The sequence below is a fragment of the Chlorocebus sabaeus genome, chromosome 1 (genome assembly GCF_047675955.1).
Source record: "Chlorocebus sabaeus isolate Y175 chromosome 1, mChlSab1.0.hap1, whole genome shotgun sequence".
Taxonomy (NCBI): Eukaryota; Metazoa; Chordata; class Mammalia; order Primates; family Cercopithecidae; genus Chlorocebus; species Chlorocebus sabaeus.
This window is the reverse complement of record NC_132904.1, coordinates 113,497,761-113,520,216: the sequence shown is the minus strand read 5'-3', so window position 1 is coordinate 113,520,216 and position 22,456 is coordinate 113,497,761. Positions and strand designations below refer to the sequence as shown.

Genomic DNA, 22,456 nt, shown 5'->3' with positions numbered 1-22,456 from the left:
AAGGATGAAAGAGAAGGAAGGAGAAGAGTATCAAAAGCAGAGAGGAGATCATTTAGTTGGGTCTGAAAGGAAAAGCCTTTGCTATCTGACATGTATTGCTAGTACCTGTAAGCATTTTAGGTCCCATAATGGAAAAAAAAAAAATCAGCTATTGGTAGTATAATAATGTCCTCTGCCTGGAATCAGTTTTTTAAAAAAGTTAACTCTTAGTTTTTACTTGTTTAATTCTAAAAGAGAAGGGAGCTGAGGCCATTCCCTGTAGGAGTAAAGATAAAAGGACAGGAAAAGATTCAAAGCTCTAACAGAGTCACAGCTTTCCCAGGTATAAAACCTAAAATTAAGAAGTACGACAAGCAGAGGTGGAAAATGATCTAGTTCCTGATAGCTACCCATAGAGCAAGTAATTTATAAATTTGAAATCCAAACTGTTTTCTTAATATCACTTTGGTCTCCATTGTTCCCAGGACAGGAAATATGTCCCCCATAACTTTCTTGCTTCAGAAATTAAAATCCAGCATCCCAATATCATTCTGCAAGTAATTTTGCACAGACATCTCCTCACCCCAGTGCCTGTCTGGAGCTCACCCAAGGTCACCAAACAACTTGGTTGTGAACCAACTGCCTTAACCTTCAGGGGGAGGGGGATTAGCTAGACTAGGAGACCAGAAGTGAATGGAAAAGGGTGAGGACTTCACAATGTTGGCTGGTCAAAGCTTGATTAGAAGCTAAGCCAGTGACAGCAAAGGAAGGCTTGGCCCAGGAAAAACCTGTGGGTTGTGCTAATTTCTATCCAGAAAATAGACTGGACAGAAGCTTGTGGGGTGCATGGAGGAACTGGGACCTGGTTATGTTGTTATTCTCGGACTGTGAATTTTGGTGATGTAAAACAGAATATTCTGTAAACCTAACGTCTGTATAAATAATGAGCGTTAACACAGTAAAATATTCAATAAGAAGTCAAACTACTAGGGTTACTTTTTTTTCCTCAATCAGAGTCTCATTTTATCCATTTGGAGTAGAGTGGCTAAAACAATACTGAGGCTTCTGGAGGCTTTCAGTAAGCAAGGCATCTGGTTGGACAGTGGGTGAGCACCAGGCTTTAAATCTGCATACATGAGCCTTAAGAAAATGAACTAGAGGCTGAGCCAAACCAAAGCAGAATGGCCTTAGAGCAACAGCAGGTTCCTAGGTGGTTTTTATATTGTATTTGAAAACAGCCCCGGGCAGGGATATCATAATTTCAAGGCCAAACTAAACATCATCTTCCCTACAATCTGCATCCCCCAAAGAAATTGCAAGATGAGGGGGAACAGACTGTTTCTGCATAATATACATACTTTCATTTACGAACATTGGAATACAGACTTTCTATACACACATTACCTATATAATAAAAATGTACATGGCATGAGTATATGTCACTGTATAAATATAGAGTTTTAGAAATCTTGAACCCGCGCTTCCTGTTCACATCAGTTTCTCTTCTTCTTCCTCCCCAGTCAGGTCCGTCATTTAAGAGTTGGACAAAAGGGACAAGTGTCATTTGTGTTGGTCTGGGCCCAGAATTTTATACACTGGAAAGAAAGAAAGACACACCTCAGGTTTATCTGGAAAGACAAAGGGAAGGAAGGAGAGAATGCCAATAAGGTTCAACAAGGCCTAAGTCAGAAAAGTTCTTACACTGAGGTACAAGAGGGGCTTTTTTTTCTTTTTTCTTTTTTTTCTTTTTGAGAAAGAGTCTCACTCTATTGACCAGGCTGGAATGCAGTGGTGCAATCTCAGCTCACTGGAACCTCTGCTTCCTGGGTTCAAGCTATTCTCCTGCCTAAGCCTCCCGAGTAGCTGGGATTACAGGCAGGCATCCACCACCATTCCTGGCTAATTTTTGTATTTTTAGTAGAGATGGGGTTTCACTTTGTTGGCCAGGCTGGTCTCAAACTCTGGCCTCAAGTGATCTGCCTGCCTCAGCCTCCCAAAGTGCTGGGATTACAGGTGTGAGCCACCGCGTCCGGCCCCAAGAAGGGCTATTCAATGGCTCTTACCCTAAAAGAATCCTCAGTGCAAGTGAACCTTTTTTTTTTTTTTTTTTTTGAGACGGAGTCTTGCTCTGTCGCCCTGGCTGGAGTGCAGTGGCCGGATCTCAGCTCACTGCAAGCTCCGCCTCCTGGGCTACAGGCGCCCGCCACCTCGCCCGGCTAGCTTTTTGTATTTTTTAGTAGAGACGGGGTTTCACCGTGTTAGCCAGGATGGTCTCGATCTCCTGACCTCGTGATCCGCCCGTCTCGGCCTCCCAAAGTGCTGGGATTACAGGCTTGAGCCACCACGCCCGGCCTAAGTGAACCTTTTTAAGAGGAACATTAACAATGAGCTGATGAAAGTGTTCATGATGCTGCTTTTTGTTGAATGTCTAGTGTGGCTTGCTCCCCCTTAGGATCCATTTCGCCTGAGATGAACGTCTCTGTTCTAATACCTGACACCCTCAAATCTTATTCAGGAATTTTTTTTACTAAGAATTTAGATGTAAATTCAGTTTCTACCTCTTGGAAAAGCAAAATGAACAAAACAAAATGGTTAAGAGGAAATCATCCCTGCTACTAAGAGACTTAACTCTGCCTGGCAACATGAAAAAATAGGAATGACTTGTCAGCCTGTGAAGATAATCTCTAACCGGCAAGCCTTCCAAGCTATTCTGTAATGGAGTTACTAATCTCATACTCAGGTCCTCCATTCCATTCCTCTCATCTAGGCAAAGTCTTCTGACAATGCTATATTTTGAACAATAGTTAGATATGTGGGATTATCACTCATTGTCAATTTTCCAGGAAAGTGATTTAGTGCTCAGTATGAATTGCTTATCCAGTCCCTTGAAGGGAATGGGGTAAAAAGTTGAGAGATCCTAACTGCAGTATTCTGAATTCTGCTAGTGTTTAAGCCACAATTTACTGAAAACCTTATGATTAGATATTAGAGACCAGGTGCAGTGGCTAACACATGTAATCCCAGCACTTTGGGAGGCTGAAGCAGGAGGATCACCTGAGCCCAGGAGTTTGAGACCAGCCTAGGCAACATAACAAGACCTTGTCTCTACTAAAAAAGAAAAAAAAATTAGCTGGGCATGATGGCATGTACCTGTAGTCTCAGCTGCTCAAGAGACTGAAGCACCTTGAGCCTAGGAGATTGAGGCTGTAGTGAGCTATAATCACGCCACTGCATTCCAGTCTGGGCAACAGAATAAAACCCTGTCTCAAAAGACAAACAAAAAAAGGCTGGGCACGGTAGCTCACGCCTGTACTCCCAACACTTTGGGAGGCCGAGATGGGATGATCACAAGGTCAGGAGTTTGAGACCAGCCTGGCCAATACGGTGAAACCCCGTCTCTACTAAAAACACAAAAATTAGCCAGGCGTGTTGGCAGGCGCCTGTAGTCCCAGCTACTCAGGAGGCTGAGGCAGGAGAATCACTTGAACCTGAGAGGTAGAGGTTGCAGTGAGCTGAGATCGCACCATTGCACTCCAGCCTGGGCAACAGAGCAAGACTCTGTCTAAAAAAAAAAAAAAAGCACCAACACAGTAAAAGAGAAGTTATTTTAGCTATCAGGAAAAAAAAGAGTAGAAAATGAGAAAGAAAAATTATTTTAGCTGTCAGAAGAGAAAGCGTAGACAATGAGGAAGGTCTGTAACACCTACCTCCTTGTGCAATACATGGGTACACGCCATTGGATGCAGCTCACTGGGCTGGACGAGTTTCTGGCACATTAGACATAGCTTACAGGTGGCTGGAGCCTGTAGAACAGAGGCGGCATGGTCAAAAGGTAAGGAACCTCTGGGTCTTCTTGCCTTTTATGCCCATAATTCCATGTAGCAAAAAGATTTATATCAAAAGAAATAAAAATCCAAATATAGATTCTTGCCTAAAATATTTGCATTTTCCCAGTAGGGCTGCAAATAACCCAACTGATGGTTTCTTCCTGCACTCCACCTATAAACCCACTCCTTCCTCACCTCCAGCTTCTCCATATCACAGTGTTCAAAGAAAAAGAGTCTTACATGTGAAGACCTTCCAGGATATGAAACTTGGGCAGAAGGCAAGAACATTGGGGTACTGATTTGAGCCAGTGGAGCAGGGAACAAGGCCCGGATGCGACCAAGTGGCTGTAGGTAGAAACATTGTCAGAGTAAGGGAAGAGAGTCTGAGTAACAGAGCATATCACAAAAATCACTTATTTCCCAGTCCAGCAAAGGAAAAAAACAAACTAGCCACCTCTGACTGGAATGCTTCTTCCCTCCCCACAAGAAATCTACCTCTTCCCCAGCCCTCAGCAGGCCTCAGTTCTCTCCCAAGTGGCTTTTCTCACCTGAGTACTTGCTGCCACCCGCTCATGCTCTGCCAGTCGTGCAGCAACCAACTGGATAAGTTCCTCCATGGTCAGGCCTGCCATGGTGGTACGTGCTGTCTTGATCTGCTGAAGAATGTTGGTCATCTGGGCCCTGAGAAAGAAAAACGTTGAGGGAGAGAAAGCCTACACTATACCCCCAGGGAACACCCATGTAACCTCCTCTATTTTAACCCATAAGCATTTCTCTGATAAAGACATCTGAATCAGTCCTTGAAGATACTTACTTATTGCACTGTGGGAACCGAGTCAGCAGCTTCTCCAGGATCTTCTCCAGTTTGTCTACTGGCTGGGGCCGGGGAGTTTCAGTAGAAGCCTTAACGCCACCCAAGCCTGGGGGAGGCGGGATGGAGGCGGCAGGGGGCATGTGTGGACCATGGGGGCTGACAAGGGAACCCAAGCCAGGGCTGTTTCTGCCATGGGAGCCAGGAAGGGATGAAGAAGGCTGGTTGGGCTGGGAAAGGGCAGGGTTCAGGATTGGGAAAGACAACGAGCGGGGATCTGCACTGGGCATAACCATGGGCATTGTGACCTGCCCAATGGAGAAGGGCATCCGAGGAGCCAGAGAGGGACTGGGTTGGAACACCTGAAGCATGAAGTCTGTCTGCAGAGGAGAAGAGGCAGAGGACAAGAGAGAAAGGAAGAAAAAGAAAGTTTACGAAACTGGAGAAGAAATCAATGAACAACTCTTGCACTGAATAGGGATGATCCCAATATCTTCATAAAAAGAACACGTAAAAGACTCTGCTTCTGCTACCAACACAGAAAGGTGAACTTCCCCCCAAAAGCCAGCTCTCTTACCTCTGATGGGGGTGGAGGTAAAGTGGGAGTAGGGATTTGAGGAAGGCTGCTCAGCTTGGCTCCATTCCTCACTAACTGGATATGACTATTAAATTGGTCCTAAAAAAAAAAAAAAGATTATTTTTACTGCTGAACTGACTGAGGCTCTCTAGAAAGACAGCACCATCCATTATCAGGAAAACTATTAAAGGAATAGTAGTTGCATTGCCCTAAATGGCAATGTAAAAGGCTATCTCCCGATTGCGGGAAGTGTTGAGCACAGACTAACACTGACTGAATGATGACTCATAAATACACTTACACGAACATTCTTTTTCATTATCCGAACTCCATTCAGTCTTGTCTCCCACTCCTGTTTGGAACGAACTGTCTCCAGTGTTGGGGGAGTTGACCTTTCAAGAAACCAACAGGAATTTACAGATTTAAAGAAAGCCCCGCTGGGCACAGTGACTCACGCCTGTAATCCCAGCACTTTGAGAGGCCAAGGCGGGCAGATCACTTGAGCTCAGGAGTTCCAGACCAGCCTAGGCAATGTGGCTAAACCCTGTCTCTTAAAAAAATGCAAAATTAGCCAGGTGTGGTGGCTGGCGCCTATAGTCCCAGCTACTTGGGAGGCTGAGGTAGGAGGATGGCTTGTGCTCAGGAGCCAGAGGCTACAGTGAGCCAAGATGGTACCACTGCACTACAGAGGGAGACCCTGTCTAAAAAAAAAAAAAAAAAAGTCCAATTCCTAATTCTCTGAGATAGCAAAAGCAAAATAGTAGCTGGCTAACTGCCGTTGAGAAAAAGAGGTGGAAGCAGGTGCAGGAGAAGCCCAAGACTCTAATTCATTTGCCTCACTTTAACTCCAGTATCTTTTAAGTATTTGAGAAAGAGAACCAACAACAGAGAGAACGTTCTTGTCTGCCTGAAAATGCCACAGGGGTCCTCCAAGTTCCATGGCAGAAAGAAAATAAATGACTACATAGGAAATGAATCTCCAAACACCAGTGTTATGCTTTGATAGGTTAACAGATGCTGGTTATTTTTTATTTTTTAGAGACAGGGTCTCACTGTCGCCTAGGCTGGAGTGAAGTGGTGCAATCAAAGCTCACTGCAGCCTCAACCTCCTGGGCACAAGTCATCCTCCTGCCTCAACCTCCCAAAGTGCGGGATTACAGGAGCATGCTATTATATCTGGCTTTAACAGATAGTGTTTATCCAAATGGAAACAAAACATTAAAAAATGCAAAACTTTAAAACTGTAGAAGCGAAGAGTTAAGAGTACAGAACTTTAGAATGTGGGAAGAAAAATCACTGAGCAATTGCTACTGCAGACAGAGATAGCCTTAAAATTCCTGTGCAGATAGAGTAAGTGCCAGACTAGCTAGCCTAGGAATTAAAAAACCTAAACAAACAAACAAACAAACTGCAAGACAATTAAAGCTCTAGAATGGAACGGTACTTACTTGAGGTAAGTAAGGTGCAATTCTGCCTCCTTTTCTGCTTCTTCTAGTTTCAGTACCAGTAACTCTTTCCGGCTCTCTAGTGATAAGATCTAAGGAAGCCACACACATATAAATACTTTATTAATTTTACATACACAAAGCTACCCCTAGGTAGTGAAAACAAAAGCTTACTGGCTCTCCTATTACTATGCCAAAAGTAGACACCATCTGGAAGCCTGAAATTAAGACTTTCAAGATATCAGCTCCTCTTCTCACCTCTGCCTTCCAGGCCCGTTCAGTTTCTTCCATAATGTTCCTATTTATTTCGCCATCCTGATTCTTGAGTCTATCCAGTTCCATTTCCCACACCTCTCTGTAAGATAAGAAACCAAGAACAAGACTAAGAAAGAAAGATAAGCTTGTTGAGAGACACCAAGGCAAAAGTACAACCCAAAATTGGTCAGCCAAGTATGTTACAGGAAGTCTTACTCTTAGTATTAACTACATTTACTTTTCTTTCTTTTCTTTTCTTTTTGCTAATCAAAATAGAGCTGGAGTATAAGTATCAAATATAGACACAGACAAATAATGTTTACAGTGGTCTGCAATTGCATAAAGGCCTTATATTTGAAAGTAAAAATGTCGTGGCCAGGTGTGGTGGCTCGCGCCTATAATCTCAGCACTTTGGAAGTCCAAGATGGGCAGATCACTTGAAGTCAGGAGTTTGAGACCAGCCTGGCCAGCATGGTGAAACCCCATCTCTACTAAAAATACAAAAATTAGCTGGGTGTGATGGCACACACCTGTAGTCCCAGTTACTCAAAAGGGTGAGGCAAGAGAATTGCTTGAACCTGGGAGGCAGAGGTTGCAGTGAGCTGAGATCGCACCAATGCACTCCAGCCTAGGTTACAAAGTGAGACTCTGTCTCAAAAAAAAAAAAAAAAAAAAAAGGTTTGTATTTCCACTTCCTAAAATAAGGTTACCTTACAGCAGGAAAGAGACTGCATCTTAGAACAAAAGCCCTCCACTGAAGGCAAAACGTTCTTCTATGTTCAAGAGGATTCAAAACCATTATGGCATTCTGCATTCTTATTTCCCAACATGTCTTTTAGTATGGGTCCTGAAGAATGCAGGACTAAACACAGGGGTCCACCTTTTTGTTTGTTTGTTTTTTATAGACAGGGTCTCACTCTGTTGCCCAGACCAGAGTACAGTGCTATGATCTTGGTTCACTGCAGCCTCAACCCCCTGGACTCAAGCAATCTTCTTGCCTTAGCCTCCCAAGTTGCTGGACTACAGACACACGCCACCACACCTGGCTGATGTTTATTTATTATTTTTTATAGAGACAGGGGTCTCACTTTGTTCTACAGGCTGTTCTCAAACTTCTGGGCTCAAGTGATCCTGCCACCTCAGCCTCCACGGTGCTGGGATTACAGGCTACTGTGCCTGGCCAGAGGCCTACTTAATATTCACCCTTAATGCAGCAAATCACTAATTCGCTGTTAAGCACACTGATACAAGCTTATTAATTTTCAATTTTCCTAGCTATAGTAAATATGCTTCAAAAGGAAAAAAAAGTTCTCTTCATACCTCAGGACTTCTCATTTTCCTTGGTTTCCTCCCTTCTTACATGCTTTCCACCCAACTCAGCATGAGAGTGACCAACTGTCCTGGTTTGCCCAGTACTGAGGCATTTCCCAGGATGGATGACTTTCAGTGCTAAAACTGGGATGGGTGATCACCCTACTCAGAACTATAGAGGCCGTTAAGCAACACAGCCAGCAAAGGAATTTCCTTATACTATATTTGATTATGGTAAGTTTTATAGCTGGAAGCCTGGATTACCAAGATCAGTGAACAGAATAGGATGAAAATACTTAGATTATCTTCCCTACATTTTAGAAAGGTAAAAATAAGAAGAAAAGCTTGGGAAGAGTTACATGGTTTTTGTTTTTTGTTTGAGACAGTCTCGCTCTGTTGCCCAGGCCAGAGTGCAATGGCACGATCTTGGCTCATGGCAACCTCTGCCTCCAGGGTTCAAGAATTCTCCTGCCTCAGCCTCCCGAGTAGGTGGGACTACAGGCACATGCCACTATGCCTACCTAATTTTTTGTGTTTTTAGTAGAGACAGGGTTTCACCGTGTTAACCAGGATGGTCTCAATCTCCTGACCTCGTGACCCACCAGCCTCAGCCTCCCAAAGTGCTGGGATTACAGGTGTGAGCCACTGCGCCCAGCCAAGATTTACATATTAAGAGAAACGTTCCCACTTTTCTTTTTTCTTTTGAGAGGGAGCCTTTATCTGTTGCCCAGGCTGGAGTGCAGTGGTGCGATCTTGGCTCACTGCAGCCTCCACCTCTCAGGTTCAAATGATTCTCCTGCCTCAGCCTCCTGAGTAGTTGGATTACAGGCACCCACCACCATGCCCAGCTAATTTTTTTTGTATTTTTAGTAGAGATGGGGTTTCGCCATGTTGGCCAGGCTGGTCTCGAACTCCTAACCTCAGGTGATCCGCCCACCTCGGCCTCCCAAAGTGCTGGGATTACAGTCATGAGCCACCGCGCCTGGCCCCCACTTTTCTTCAGTGAGAGAAACTTTTATTCCCCTTCCGTTTTTGTAGTAACCTTACATATATGAAAGGGAGCAATTTGCTTAACAGAAGTTTATGAGGCCCTTTCCTCTCACATATTCTTGCTTTTGACCCAATTCTCCACACATCCCTGGTTCTCTATTTCATGTATAGGGAGACAGGGGGTGTGTATGTGTGTTACACTTATTCAATCTCTGACATTGTCGGCCCTCTACTGACAAGGTATATTCATCTAATAGAAAAGAGAAGTAGGTGGGCATTTTCTGCCTTAATCTTCAGGTATTCCTTCCCTAAATTAACTTCCTAGCAGAAAATACATTATCTAACAATTCTTTGTGGGTTTTTTTTTGAGATTGTCACCCAAGCTGGAGTACACTGGTGGGATCTTGGCTCACTGCAATCTCCACCTCCCAGGTTCAGGCAATTCTCCTGCCTCAGCCTCCCAAGTAGCTGGGACTACAGATGCATACCACCACATCTGGCTAATTTTTGTATTTTTAGTAGAGACGGGGTTTTGCCATGTTGGTCAGGTTGGTCTTGAACTCCTGACCTCAGGTGATCCACCAGCCTCAACCTCCCAAAGTGCTGGAATTACAAGTGTGAGCCCCTATGCCCAGCCTAATAATTCTTTAGATAAGGATTTTATCGCTAGCTGTGTCTTCTTGCTACAACACATATTCCTTCGGTTCTAAAATAAATGAAAAGTCAGATGCTCTTACATAAAAAGATGTGAAATACATTACAGAGTCAATCCACCTAGCTTACTATTCACTCTGACAATCGGATAATTGTAGGAAAACATGACAGTTGCCTTCTGTGATTGATGTTATCCTGGAATATTATAGATGCTCACTGAACATCTCTAACTTTCATTACATTGTCAACTACAAATATAAACTTATATTAGAAAAATCATCTTATGTCAATGGAGACATTCCACATATTCACACACAAAAAATCTTTTCCTTTGGGCTTTTTGCCACATTTACCTCACTGGGATCTAACAAAAGGAACTACATTAAGAAATTATTTTCTTGGCCGGGCGCAGTGGCTCACGCACTTTGGGAGACCGAGGCAGGTGGATCACAAGGTCAGGAGATCAAGACCATCCTGGCTAACGCGGTGAAACCCCATCTCTACTAAAAATACAAAAATTAGCTGGGCATGGTGGTGAGCACCCGTAGTCCCAGCTACTCGGGAGACTGAGGCAGGAGAATGGCGTGAACCCAGGAGGCAGAGCTTGTGGTGAGCCGAGATCACGCCACTGAAATCCAGCCTGGGTGACACAGCGAGACTCCATCTCAAAAAAAAAAAAAAAAAAAAAAAATTATTTTCTTATTTTCTTTTTCTTAGAGAGAGGGTTTCACTGTATTGTCCAGGCTGGAGTGCAATGGCATGATCATAACTCACTGTAACCTTGAACTCCTGAACTCCCACCTCAACTTCTTAACTAGGACTATACGCATGTATCTTCATGGCCAGCAAATTTTTAAATTTTTTTAGAGAAAGAGTCCCACTATATTGCCCAAGCTGGTCTGGAACTCCTGGACTCAAGTGATCTTCCTGAATTGGCCTCCCAAAGCTCTGGGATTACAAGCATGAGCCACTGTGCCCAGCCTCGTTCCAGTTCTGAGGGGAAATGCTTTCAGCTTTTCTCTCTTCAGTATGATAGTGGCTGTTGAGTTTGTCATACATGGCTTTTATTATTTTGAGGTACGTTCTTTCTATGCCTAATTTGTTGAGGGTTTTTACCACAAAGGGATACAGGATTTTATCAAATGCTTTTTCTACATCTATTGAAATGATCATAGGGTTTTTAATTTGGTTTATGTGGTGAATCACATTTATTGACTTGTGTATGCTGAGCCATCCTTGCCTCACTGGGATGAAACCCACTTGATTGTGCTGAATTATCTTTTTGATATGCTGTTCAGTTTGGTTTTGCTAGTACTTTGTTGAGGACTTTTGCATCTATGTTCATCAGGGATACTGGTCTGCAGTTTTCTTTTTTTGTGTCCTTTCCTGGCTTTGGCATCAGGCTGAGACTGGCTTTGTAGAATGAGTTAGAGAGGATTCCTTCCTTCTTGATCTTCTGGAATAGTTCCAGTAGAATTGGTATCAGTTCTTTGAATGTCTGGTAGAATTTGGCTGTGAATCCATCTGGACCTGGGATGTTTTGGTTGGGAGATTTTTTAAATCACTGATTCAATCAAACTATTTGCTATTGGTCTGTTCAAGATTTCTGTTTGTTCCTGGTTCAAGCTTGGAGGGTTGTGTGTTCCAGGAATTTATTCAGTTCATCTAGATTTTCTGGTTTGTATACATGTAAGTGTTCACAGTAGTCTCAGATGATCTTTTGTATTTCTGTGGTATCAGTTATGGTATCTCCCTTTTCATTTTTGACTAAGCTTACTTGAATCCTCTCACAGCTAATCTAGCTACTGGTCTATCATTTTTGTTTATCGTTTCAAAGAAACAACTTTTAATTTTATTGATCCTTTGTATTTTTTGGTTTCAATTTTGTTTAGTTCTGTTCTTTGTTATTTCTTTTCTTCTGCTAGCTTTGGGTTTGGTTTCTTCCTGTTTTTTTAGTTCCTTGAGGTGTGATATTATTACATTGTCAATTTGTGATCTGTCCTTTTGATGAAGGTATTTGGCACTACAAACTTCCCTCTTAGTATTGCTTTTGCTGTACCTGAGATTTTGATAACTTCTGTCACTGTTATCAATCATTCCAAACAATTTTAATTTCTATCTTGATTTCATTGTTAACTCAAAGATCATTTAGGAGCAGGTTGTTTAATTTCTAATTTTTACAGGTTTGAGAGTTCCTCTTCGAATTGATTTCTAGTTTTATACTGCTATGGTCTGAGAAAACACTTCATATTATTTCTATTTAAAAAATATATTAAGACTTGTTTCATAACCTATCATATGGCCTATCTTGAAAAATGTGCCACTAGGCCAGGTGCAGTGGCTCACACTTGTAATCTCAGTGTTTCTGGAGGCTGAGGTGCGTGGATCACTTGAGGTCAAGAGTTCAAGACCAGCCTGGCCAACATGGCAAAACCCCGTCTCTACAAAAAAAAATATATTTACAAAAATTAGCCAGACATCATGGTGTTTATCTGTGGTCTCAGCTACTTGGGAGTCTAAGGCAGAAGAAAAAAAAAAAATCATGGCTGGGTACAGTCACTCACACGTGTAATCCCAGGACTTCAGGAGGCCAAGGTGGGCAGATCACCTAAGGTCAGGACTTCGAGACTAGCCTGGTTCAATGTGGTGCAACCTCATCTCTACTAAAAATACAAAAAAAAAAAAAAAAAAAAAAAAATTAGCTGAGTGTGGTAGTGAGCACTGTAATTCCAGCTACTCAGGAGGCTGAGGCAGGAGAACTGACTGAACCCAGGAGGTGGAGGTTGCAACGAGCCGAGATCATGCCATTGCACTCCAGCCAGGGCGACAAGAGCGAGTCTCCGTCTCAAAAAAAAAAAAGAAGTCATTTGTTTTCCCAGTACTAGGGGCTTTCTCCTCTCTCCTCTTAATCTCGTATGATAGTATATTGACCCCAAATTCTAACTAACTACTCCTTTGAGTTACCCACCATTGAGTTATTCCATGTATGCACATTGCACATGTAAATAAACTCTGTTTTTCCCTCCTGTTAATCTGTCATTTTGAAACTGTCCCTATATACTGTATGAAATTCATCAGGGAAGAAGGAGGGGGAAAAACGAAAATAAACAAGGCTTGCAGCACATGCAGTGTTTATCATGAGGTCAGCTTGCTCTCTGACTAGCTTCTTCACCGGTGTTTGGTGCCTGCTGTCTCAGAATCACATAGACCCTGCTACGAGATTAACGTTCCCCTTAAGTGTTCTATAGAAAATATGAACATTATAAAACATTGAGTTTTCCCTTTAAGATATTACTTCAGGTCCCGCACAGCAGTGAAATTATTGACATCAGCCTGTCTGAAGGACCCCACTGACGCCAGTTGGTCTGAAGGATCCCAGAGGAGCTGACTCACAAAAGAATGCAGTTTCCACATCTTGATGATTTCATCTCCCATATCTCAACCAATCAACCACCTCAATTTTCTAGCCCCTTACTTTCCACAATCCCCTTAAAACGTAAAATACCAGTCCATAACTCCTCAGGGGAGATAGATTTGAGGGTCTCCTCCCATGCCCTCACTCAGTGCGCTGCAATCATTAAATTCTTTCTCTACTGCAAACCCTGCTGTTTCAATGTAACTGATCTGTTACTGCCCACTGGTCATATAAACTTGTTGGTTGTATAACATTTCGTCAGTTTAATTTTCAGGCCCTAATCTCTGAACATAAAAACGTAAAGAAAAGGTTTCTCTTCCCCTATACAACATAGGTAAAATATCCATTCAAAATTCAAGGTAAACAAACAGATTTTAATGTACTAGTATAAAAAAAACCTCACAGCTTGCCAGGAATATAAAAATATAATATAATAATAATAATAATAAAACAAATTTAAAAATAAAAGCAAAATGTTTATTGATGTGGTTTTGGATCCCACAATGCAACTAACCTTTAAGACACCAACACGTCAAGTTTTGGCATAGTATCAAAGATGAATATCCACAATTATCTTTAAAAGCTATTTAAATACTGTTTGCTTTCCAACTACTTATCTATATATCATCAGATTTTCTATATTTCAACCAAAACAACATATTGCAATTAAATACAGCAGATAAGAAAAGCTTCTTTCATGAAAGAGATTTACAACATGTAAACAGTATTCTTTAAACTGATTTTTATCTGAAAACTTTTTTTCATAGAAAATATGCTAATTATGTTAACACATAGGTTTATTATTATTTTAAAATAAATTAATGCATAAATATTAAATTTTTTCTCAGTTTTAATTTATCGTTCAGTAAATACTGATAGATAAAATCCATATAAACAAAACCTCTCTGGGGTCCTTGTTAATTATTAAGTTTAAAGGGGTCCTTAGACTAAAATGTTTCAGCACCTCTAATCTACTACACTCTCATCTCATCTCTACCCACATGGATAATTTTTAGCATCTAGTCATATTCCTTATTTTCTACCCTTTACAACAACCTTGTGACCTCAGTATCCATATTCATGATCTATTTGAGACTAACACCTTGGAGTTCTTCCTCCTCCTAAACTTCATTCCTTGCCAGTAGCCTACCAACAAAGCCATTTCTTTCTTTTCTTTTTTTTTTTTAATTTTTAAATTTTACTTTAAGTTCCGGAATAGAAGTACAGAACATGTAGGTTTGTTACATAGCTATATGTGTGCCATGGTGGTTTGCTGCACCTATCAACCCGTCATCTAGGTTTTAAGCTCCACATACATTAGCTGTTTGTCCTAATGCTCTCCCTTCTCTTCCTCCCTACCCCCCAAATTGACCCTGGTGCCTGTTGTTCCCCTCCCTGTGGCCATGTGTTCTCACTGTTCAGCTCCCACTTATGAGTGAGAATATGCGGTGTCTGGTTTTCTGGCAGCAAAGCCATTCCTTGAACCTTATTAACACACAGATAATCTACACTGAAAACCTCAAACTTTGGTCCAGGCAAGGTGGCTCATGGTGGTGGCTCGTGTTTGTTTTTAGAGACAGGGTTTCACTGTGTCACCCAAGCTGGAGTACAGTGGCACGAGCATAAGCTCATTGGAGCCTCGAACTCCTGGGCTCTAGTGATTCTCCTGCCTCAGCCTCCCAAGTAGCTACAGGCATACACCACCATGCCTGGTTACCAGCACTTTGGAAGGCCAAGGCAGGAGGATAACTTGAGCCCAGGAGTTCAAGACAAGATTGAGCAATATGGCAAAACCCTTGCCTCTACAAAAAAAAGAAAAAGATTAACTGGGCACGGTGGTGTGCTCCTGCAGTACTAGCTACTTGGGAGGCTGAGGTGGGAAGACTGCTTAAGCCCAGGAGGTTGAGGCTACAGTTGAATTATCATCACACTACAGCCTGCATGATGCAGTGAGACCCTGTCTCAAAACAAAATACAACAACAAAAAAATACCTCAAACTTTGTTCTGTTATTTTGTGACCACAACCTCCTTTCTCATCACCATTCCAATCCTTCACAAGGAATTAATGGGCACTGATCAACTCCTACACTATCCAGGTCATTAGTTTCATTTCCAGCTCCTTTTCCAATAATGTTTACTACACATACTAGGCATGGATATCCTGCAAATACTTCAAATTTAACCTGTCCAGAAGATAACTTAGGACTCTGCTTCTGCCCAAAATGGAGTACCAGGGACAGATTTGCCCTGTGGCCCTAAAGAACTAAACAACTGGACAAAACATATGAAACAATGTTTTCAAACACTGGACAATAGGCAGCACAGGACTATGATCATTGAGAAAGGAATACATATGAAAGCAGCCCTACAATTGCTCCAGCTCACTGCCTGGAGGTAGTTTCCAGTCTGCAGCACAGGGACAGCAAATGCAAACAGAGCTGGCATTGTTGCTAAATAAGAGACAAAAACAGGGTTCAGAGAGGCCAAGGTGGCTAGAATTTTGAGGGCATAATACAAAGAGTAGGAGCTGTCTTCTTGGCCTTGTCAGGGTACAGAAAACGATACCCCAAAATATGATGCTTTGGTATGCTGAGTGCTTTGAATTAAAGAAAACTGACTGGGTGAAGTGACTTACACCTGTAACTCCAGCACTTTGGGAGGCTGAGGCAGGCGGAACACTTAAACACAGGAGTCTGAGACCAGCCTAGGCAACATGGCGAAAACCTGTCTCTACTAAAAATACAAAAATTAGCCAAGCGTGGTGGCACATACCTGTAATCCCATCTACTGGGGTGGCTGAGACAGGAGAATCACTTGAGCCCGAAAGGCAGAGGCTGCTACAGTGAGCCAAGATCACACCACTGCACTCTAGCCTGGGGGACAGAGCCACATTCTGTCTCAAAAAAAAAAAGAAAGAAAAGAAAAGAAAGAAAAAAGAAAAGAAAGAAAAGAAAGAGAAAAGAGAAAAGAGAAGAAAGAAAAGAAAGAAAGAAAGAAAGAAAGAGAAAGAAAGAGAGAGAGAAAGAGAGAGAGAAAGAAAGAAAGAAAGAAAGAAAGAAAGAAAGAAAGAAAGAAAGAAAGAAAGAAAGAAAGAAAGAAAGAAGAAAGAAAGAAAAAGAGAAAGAAAGAAAGAAAGAAAGAAAAAGGAAGGAAGGAAGGAAGGAAGGAAGGAAGGAAGGAAGGAAGGAAGGAAGGAAGGAAGGAAGGAAGGAAACTGAGGAAAGATGTGGTGGCTCACACCTGTAATCCCAACACTTTGTGAGGCAGAGGCAGGAGGACTGCTTGAGCCCAGGCGTTTGAGTTGAGACCAGCCTGTGCAACATAGAGAGACCCTGTCTCTACAAAAAATAAAAATAAATTAGGCTGAGTGAGGTGGCTTATGCCTGTAATTCCAGCACTTTGGGAGGTCAAGGCGGGTGGATCACCTGAGGTCAGGAGTTCAAGACCAGCCTGGCCAACATGGCAAAACCCTGTCTCTACTAAAAATACAAAAATTAGCCGGGCGTGGTAGTGGGCACCTGTAATCCCAACTACTCGCGGAGGGGCTAACGCAGGCAGAACTGCTTGAACCCAGGAAGCGGAAGTTGTAATGAGCCCACATCATGCCACTGTACTCCAGCCTGGGTGACAGAGCGAGACTCCACCTCAAAAAATTTAAAATAAATAAATTAATTAGAGTGGTGTGGTGGCACATGCTTGTAGTCCCAGCTACTTGGGAGGCAAAGGTGGAAGGATCTTCTGAGCCCAGGAGGTCAAGGCTGCAGTCAGCTGTGACTGTGCTACTACACTACAGCCTGGACAGCAGAGCAACTGAGCAAGACTCTGACTCAAAAAAAAAAAAAAGAAAAGAAAAGAAAAGAAAATTGAAAAGCCTCAGAAATAAGCCACAGAACCAAGGTCTGTCTCCAACCTTCCCCCAAGCCCATCACTCTGATCCTCTTTCCAGAAGCACCAAGAGGGATTATCTTTGGAATCTCCTTATCTAAGAAAACATCTCTGCAAAAGAAATGCAACTATCTTAAGATCTCCCCTTCCCTGTTAAAGAAGGGTAGGTATATAAGCATCTGGACTTCATCGGGTTATCATTCTCCTGCAACTCCCCTGTGCTTATTATGCACATGAAATAAATTTTATTTGCTTTTTTATCCTACTCATCTACCTTTTGTCAGTTAATTTTTAGTGAACCTTTAGAGGGCAAAGAGAATGCTTTCCCTCTTCAACCGTATAGCATCTCAAACTTACGAATCATTGCCAAGAGAAACTAAAGAAGAAAAAGAGCACTCCTCCATGTTCATGAATCAGAAGACTCAATATTGTTAAGATGTCAATTGTTCCCAAATTGATCTACAGATTCAATACAAACCCAATCAAATTCCAAGCAAGCTTTTTGTAAAAGCTGATCATTTGATTCTAAAATGTATATGAAAATAAAAAGTATCCAGAATATTCAAAACAATTTTGGAAAAAAACACCAAAGTTGGAAGATGCACTATTTCAATATTTACTACGCAGTTACAAGGAAAGACAAACAGATCGATGTAATGGACCAGACAGTAAAGAAATAGAGCCACACTTATGTGGTATAAGGGAAAATACAATTAAAAATATGAGAATTAATTCTCCCTGTTGAAAATAACAAAAAAAGACTCCCCCCAACCAGTGCCCCAATCTTGTTTTTCAAATTTTCTTTCACCGTCCTTTTCAAGTACGTGAAAATCTTTCTAAAGGCTAAAAACAGTCACACAAATCAGGAATGTTTCAAGGACCTGGGAGCCATCTTTTTGAAACGCAAACATCAAAGGAGACAGCTTCCCTATCACCCAGTTCCCAGCAGGAAGGTAAGAGCCTAACTCTGAAGAGCACCTTGCTCCAACTTACGGAACTACCTCCTGTCAGAACAATATGACTAAGAACAGCTTGTTTCTCCTCCAGATAAAGTCAATACAGGTGGTCTCCCCAATTACCATAATAAGTAATTTTTACAACTCAATAAGAAGACAGTATGCTTTTTAAAATATTTGAATAGATGCTTCACCAAAAAAGAAAAAGACAAATAAGGGCATGAATAAATGGTCAATATTAATAGTCATTAGGGAAATACAAATTAAAACCACAATGAGATACCACTATACAGTTACTAGAACGGCTAAAATTAAAGACTGACAAAACCTAGTGTTGGTGAGGATATGGAGTAACTGAAATGCTTATATGTTGCTGGTAGAAATGTAAAATAATAAAGCAACTTTGGAAAACAGTTTGGCAGTTTCTTATAAAGTTAAATAAACATATGGCCAAAAGTCCCACTCACAGCACTTTACCTAAGAGAAAACATGTCAACTTAAGAACTTGTACTTGAATACTCAGATCAGCTTTATTAATAATAAACAAAAAATAGAAACAACCCAATAGCTATCAACTAGTGAATATATAAAGAAATTTGACACAGTCTTATAATGGAATACTACTCAGCAATACAGCAGAATAAACTACAGATACACAAGAACATGGATGAATGGATGAATCACAGAAGAATTATCCTAAACAGGGTAATTCCTAAGCAGTTAACAAATCTCATCAATCCTACCTCAGAAAGCCTTTCCTTTCTGTTCCTTTGCTACTTGGATAAGGTTCTCATTTCATCTCATCGGCACTCTAATAGTCTCCCTGATACCAGTTTATCAGTTCTTTGGCCCATCTAATGTAATGTAGCCAGAGATCTTCTCCTTCCAATAAACGCAAAGTTGCTCCTAACAGACCAACCAACCTGCAGATTAAAAAATCTAAATTCTGCCCAGGCACAGTGGCTCACATCTGTAATCCTGGCACTTTGGGAGACCAGTGTGGGCAGATGGCTTGAGCCCAGAAGATCGGGACCAACTTGGGCAACATGGTGAAACCCTGTCCCTACAAAAAATACAAAGATTGGCCAGGTGTGGTGGTGCATGCCTGCAGTCCAGCTTCTTGGGAGGCTAAGGTGGGAGAATCACTTGAACCTGGGAGGTGGAGGTTGCAGTGAGCCGAAATCCTGCAACTGTACTCCAGCCTGGGCGACAGAGCGAGACTCTGTCTCACAGAAAAAAAAAAAAAAAAAAAAAAGTTATCTACCTGGAGCACCAGAGAGTAAACAAGAAACAGACAAATAATAAACTGGAGAGAATTTGACCATTAGAAAACGTGAATTCTTTCTATTTCTTGGTTTGTTATTTGTTTGTTTGTTTTTTGAGTGGGTCTTGCTCTGTTGCCCAGGCTGGAGTGCAGTGGCACAATCACAGCTCACTGCAACCTCAAACTCCTGGGCTCAAGCAATCCTCCCACCTCAGCCTTCTGGTAGCTGGAACTACAGGTGTGTGCCACGATACCTGGCTAATTTTTTTCTTTTTTCTTTCGTAGAGACGGGGCCTCACTATGTTGCCTAGGTTGGTCTTGAATTCCTGGCTCAAGTGGTCCTCCTGCCTCAGCCTCCCAAGGTGCTGGGATTAGCAGAGAAACAGAATTGAAATGATGGAACTGAAAAATACACTACTGAAAATATGAAATTTACTGCATGGGCTTAATAGCAAAACGGAAATGATATAGAACAGCAAGTGAACTTGAAGACACACCAATAGAAATTATCTACTATGGGGCCAGCCGCAGTGGCTCATGCCTGTAATCTTAGCACTTTGGGAGGCTGAAGTGGGTGGATCACCTGAGGTCAGGAGTTCAAGACCAGCCTGGTCAACATGGCAAAACCCCGTCTCTACTAAAATACAAAAATTAGCCGGGCGTGGTGGCGGGCGCCTGTAATCTCAGCTACTTGAAAGGCTGAGGCAGGAGAATCGCTTGAACAGGGGAGGCGGAGGTTGCAGTGAGCTGGGATCGCACCATTGCACTCCAGCCTGTGCAACAAGAGTGAAACTCCATCTCAAAAAAAAAAAGAAATTATCCAATATGGCCTGGCGCAGTGGCTCACACCTGTAATCCCAGTACTTCTGGGAGGCTGAAGTGGGTGGATCACTTGAGGTCAGGAGTTCAAGACCAGCCTGGACAACATGGTGAAACCCTGTCTCTACTAAAAATACAAAAATTACCCAGGCATGCTGGCACATGTCCATAATCCCAGCTACTTGGGAGGTTGAGGGAGGAGAATTGCTTGAACCCGGGAGGCAGAGGTTGCTGTGAGCCAAGATCGTGCCACTGCACTCCAGCCTGCGTGAAGAAGTGAGACTCTGTCTCAAAACAAAAACAAAAAAAAAGAAAAAAAGAAAAGAAATGAATTATCCAGTATGAGAAATAGAACAAAAAAAACTGGAAAGAAATGAAGAGAGCCTCAGTGAGCTGTCGGACAATATCAAAAGGTCTAACTCACGTGAGAGTGGAGTCCCAGAAAGAAAAAGGGGAATAGGGCAGAAAAAATATTTGAAAATTATGATGTCAGAAAATTTCATAAATTTAGCCAGGTGTGGTGGCTCACACCTGTAATCCCAGCACTTTGGGAGGCCAGCACAGGCAAATCACTTGGGCCCAGGAATTCAAGACCAGCCTGGGCAACATGGCAAACCCCTGTCTCTGCAAAAAATACAAAAATTAGCCGGACATGGTGGTGCACGCCTGTGGTCCTAGCTACTTGGGAGGCTGAGGCAGGAAGATCGCATAAGCCTGGAAGGCAGAGGCTGCAGTGAGCCAAGATCACGCCACTGCACTCCAGCCTGGGTGACAGAGTGAGACACTGTCTCAAATTAAAAGAAAAAAAAAAAGAAAGAAAATTTCACAAGTTTGGTGAAGGACATAACTTTACAGATCAAGAAACTCAGAAAACTCCAAACAGCAAAAATACAAAGAAAACAGCATGTGGGCAAATTAAATTCAAACTGCTGAAAACTAAAGATAAGTGGAAAATCTTGAAATAAACTACAGAAAAAAAATGACACAATACACAGAGGGAAAGAGAATATGAATTGTCACTGACTTCTCATTACAAACAACAGGAGCCATAATGATATTATAACACCTTTAACTGGGTAAATGAATTGTGAAATATTCATACAATGGACTACTGCTCAGCATTAAAAAGGAATAAACTATTGATATCTACCACCTCATGGATGAATCTCAAAAATATACTCAGTAAAAGAAGCCAGACACAAATCTTTACAAAAGATAAGTGTAATCTACAGTGGCAGACACAGCTTAGTGTTTACTTAGGAACGGCAAGAATGATGGAGAGCAGTGACTGAAAATGAATACAGGGAGCATTGTAGAGAAACAGGTATGTGCTATACCGTGGGGGTGTTAGTGTTCACACACATGATTAATATGTCAAAACTCATCAAAATGTACACTTAAAATAAGTATGTTTTTGTATACAAATTATATCTCAAAGAAGTTGATTTTTTTAAAAAAAAACTAAGAGATGGCCAGGCACGGTGGCTCACGCCTGTAATCCCAACACTTTGGGAGGCCAAGGCGAGCAGATCACCTGAGGTCAGGAGTTTGAGACCAGCCTGGCCAACATGGTGAAACCCCATTTCTACTAAAAAATACCAAAAATTAGCCAGGCATAGTAGTGGGGGCCTGTAATCCCAGCTACTCAGGAGACGGAGACAGGAGAACTGCTTGAACCCTGGAGGCAGAGGTTGCAGTGAGCCGAGATCGTGCCATTGCGCTCCAGCCTGGGCAACAAGAAAGAAACTCTGTCTCAAACAACAACAACAACAACAACAACAAAACTAAGAGATAATTCTAAGTTTCTACAATTATGACTCTAAAAAATTTCCAGGTACTTTATCCAAGAAAATTATAAATCTTTCTGAATCCGCTGATGGATCATGAGGTCAGGAGTTCAAGACCAGCCTGGCCAACATGGGGAAACCACATCTGTACTAAATATACAAAAATTAGCCAGGCATGGTGGCGCGTGCCTGTAATCCCAGCTACTTTGGCGGGCTGAGGCAGGAGAATTGCTTGAACCCAGGAGGCGGAGGTTGCAGTGAGCCGAGACCGCACCACTGCACTCCAGCCTGGCGACAGAGCGAGACTCCATCTCAAAAACAAAAAATGTTTTTCTCGGCCGGGCGCGGTGGCTCAAGCCTGTAATCCCAGCACTTTGGGAGGCCGAGACGGGTGGATCACGAGGTCAGGAGATTGAGACCATTCTGGCTAACATGGTGAAACCCTATCTCTACTAAAAAATACAAAACACTAGCCGGGCG

General features: G+C 42.2%; 1 protein-coding gene across 2 annotated transcripts in view; it reads right to left on the bottom strand.

Annotated features, from left to right (window-relative positions):
• Window positions 1-1,315: 1,315 nt before the first annotated feature.
• The window catches only part of RNF214 (ring finger protein 214), a 54,874-nt gene continuing 33,733 nt past the window's right edge, over window positions 1,316-22,456 (bottom strand). For both annotated transcript variants that reach the window (XM_008021000.3, XM_008020999.3), the window contains exons 7-15: window positions 6,898-6,994; window positions 6,643-6,731; window positions 5,496-5,586; window positions 5,195-5,293; window positions 4,621-4,997; window positions 4,355-4,487; window positions 4,047-4,151; window positions 3,687-3,782; window positions 1,316-1,574 (exon numbers count right to left, since the gene is read on the bottom strand). In XM_008021000.3, coding sequence (XP_008019191.3) covers window positions 1,509-1,574; window positions 3,687-3,782; window positions 4,047-4,151; window positions 4,355-4,487; window positions 4,621-4,997; window positions 5,195-5,293; window positions 5,496-5,586; window positions 6,643-6,731; window positions 6,898-6,994 — 1,153 coding nt within the window. In that variant the 3' untranslated portion in view covers window positions 1,316-1,508. The remainder of the gene's footprint in view (window positions 1,575-3,686; window positions 3,783-4,046; window positions 4,152-4,354; window positions 4,488-4,620; window positions 4,998-5,194; window positions 5,294-5,495; window positions 5,587-6,642; window positions 6,732-6,897; window positions 6,995-22,456) is intronic.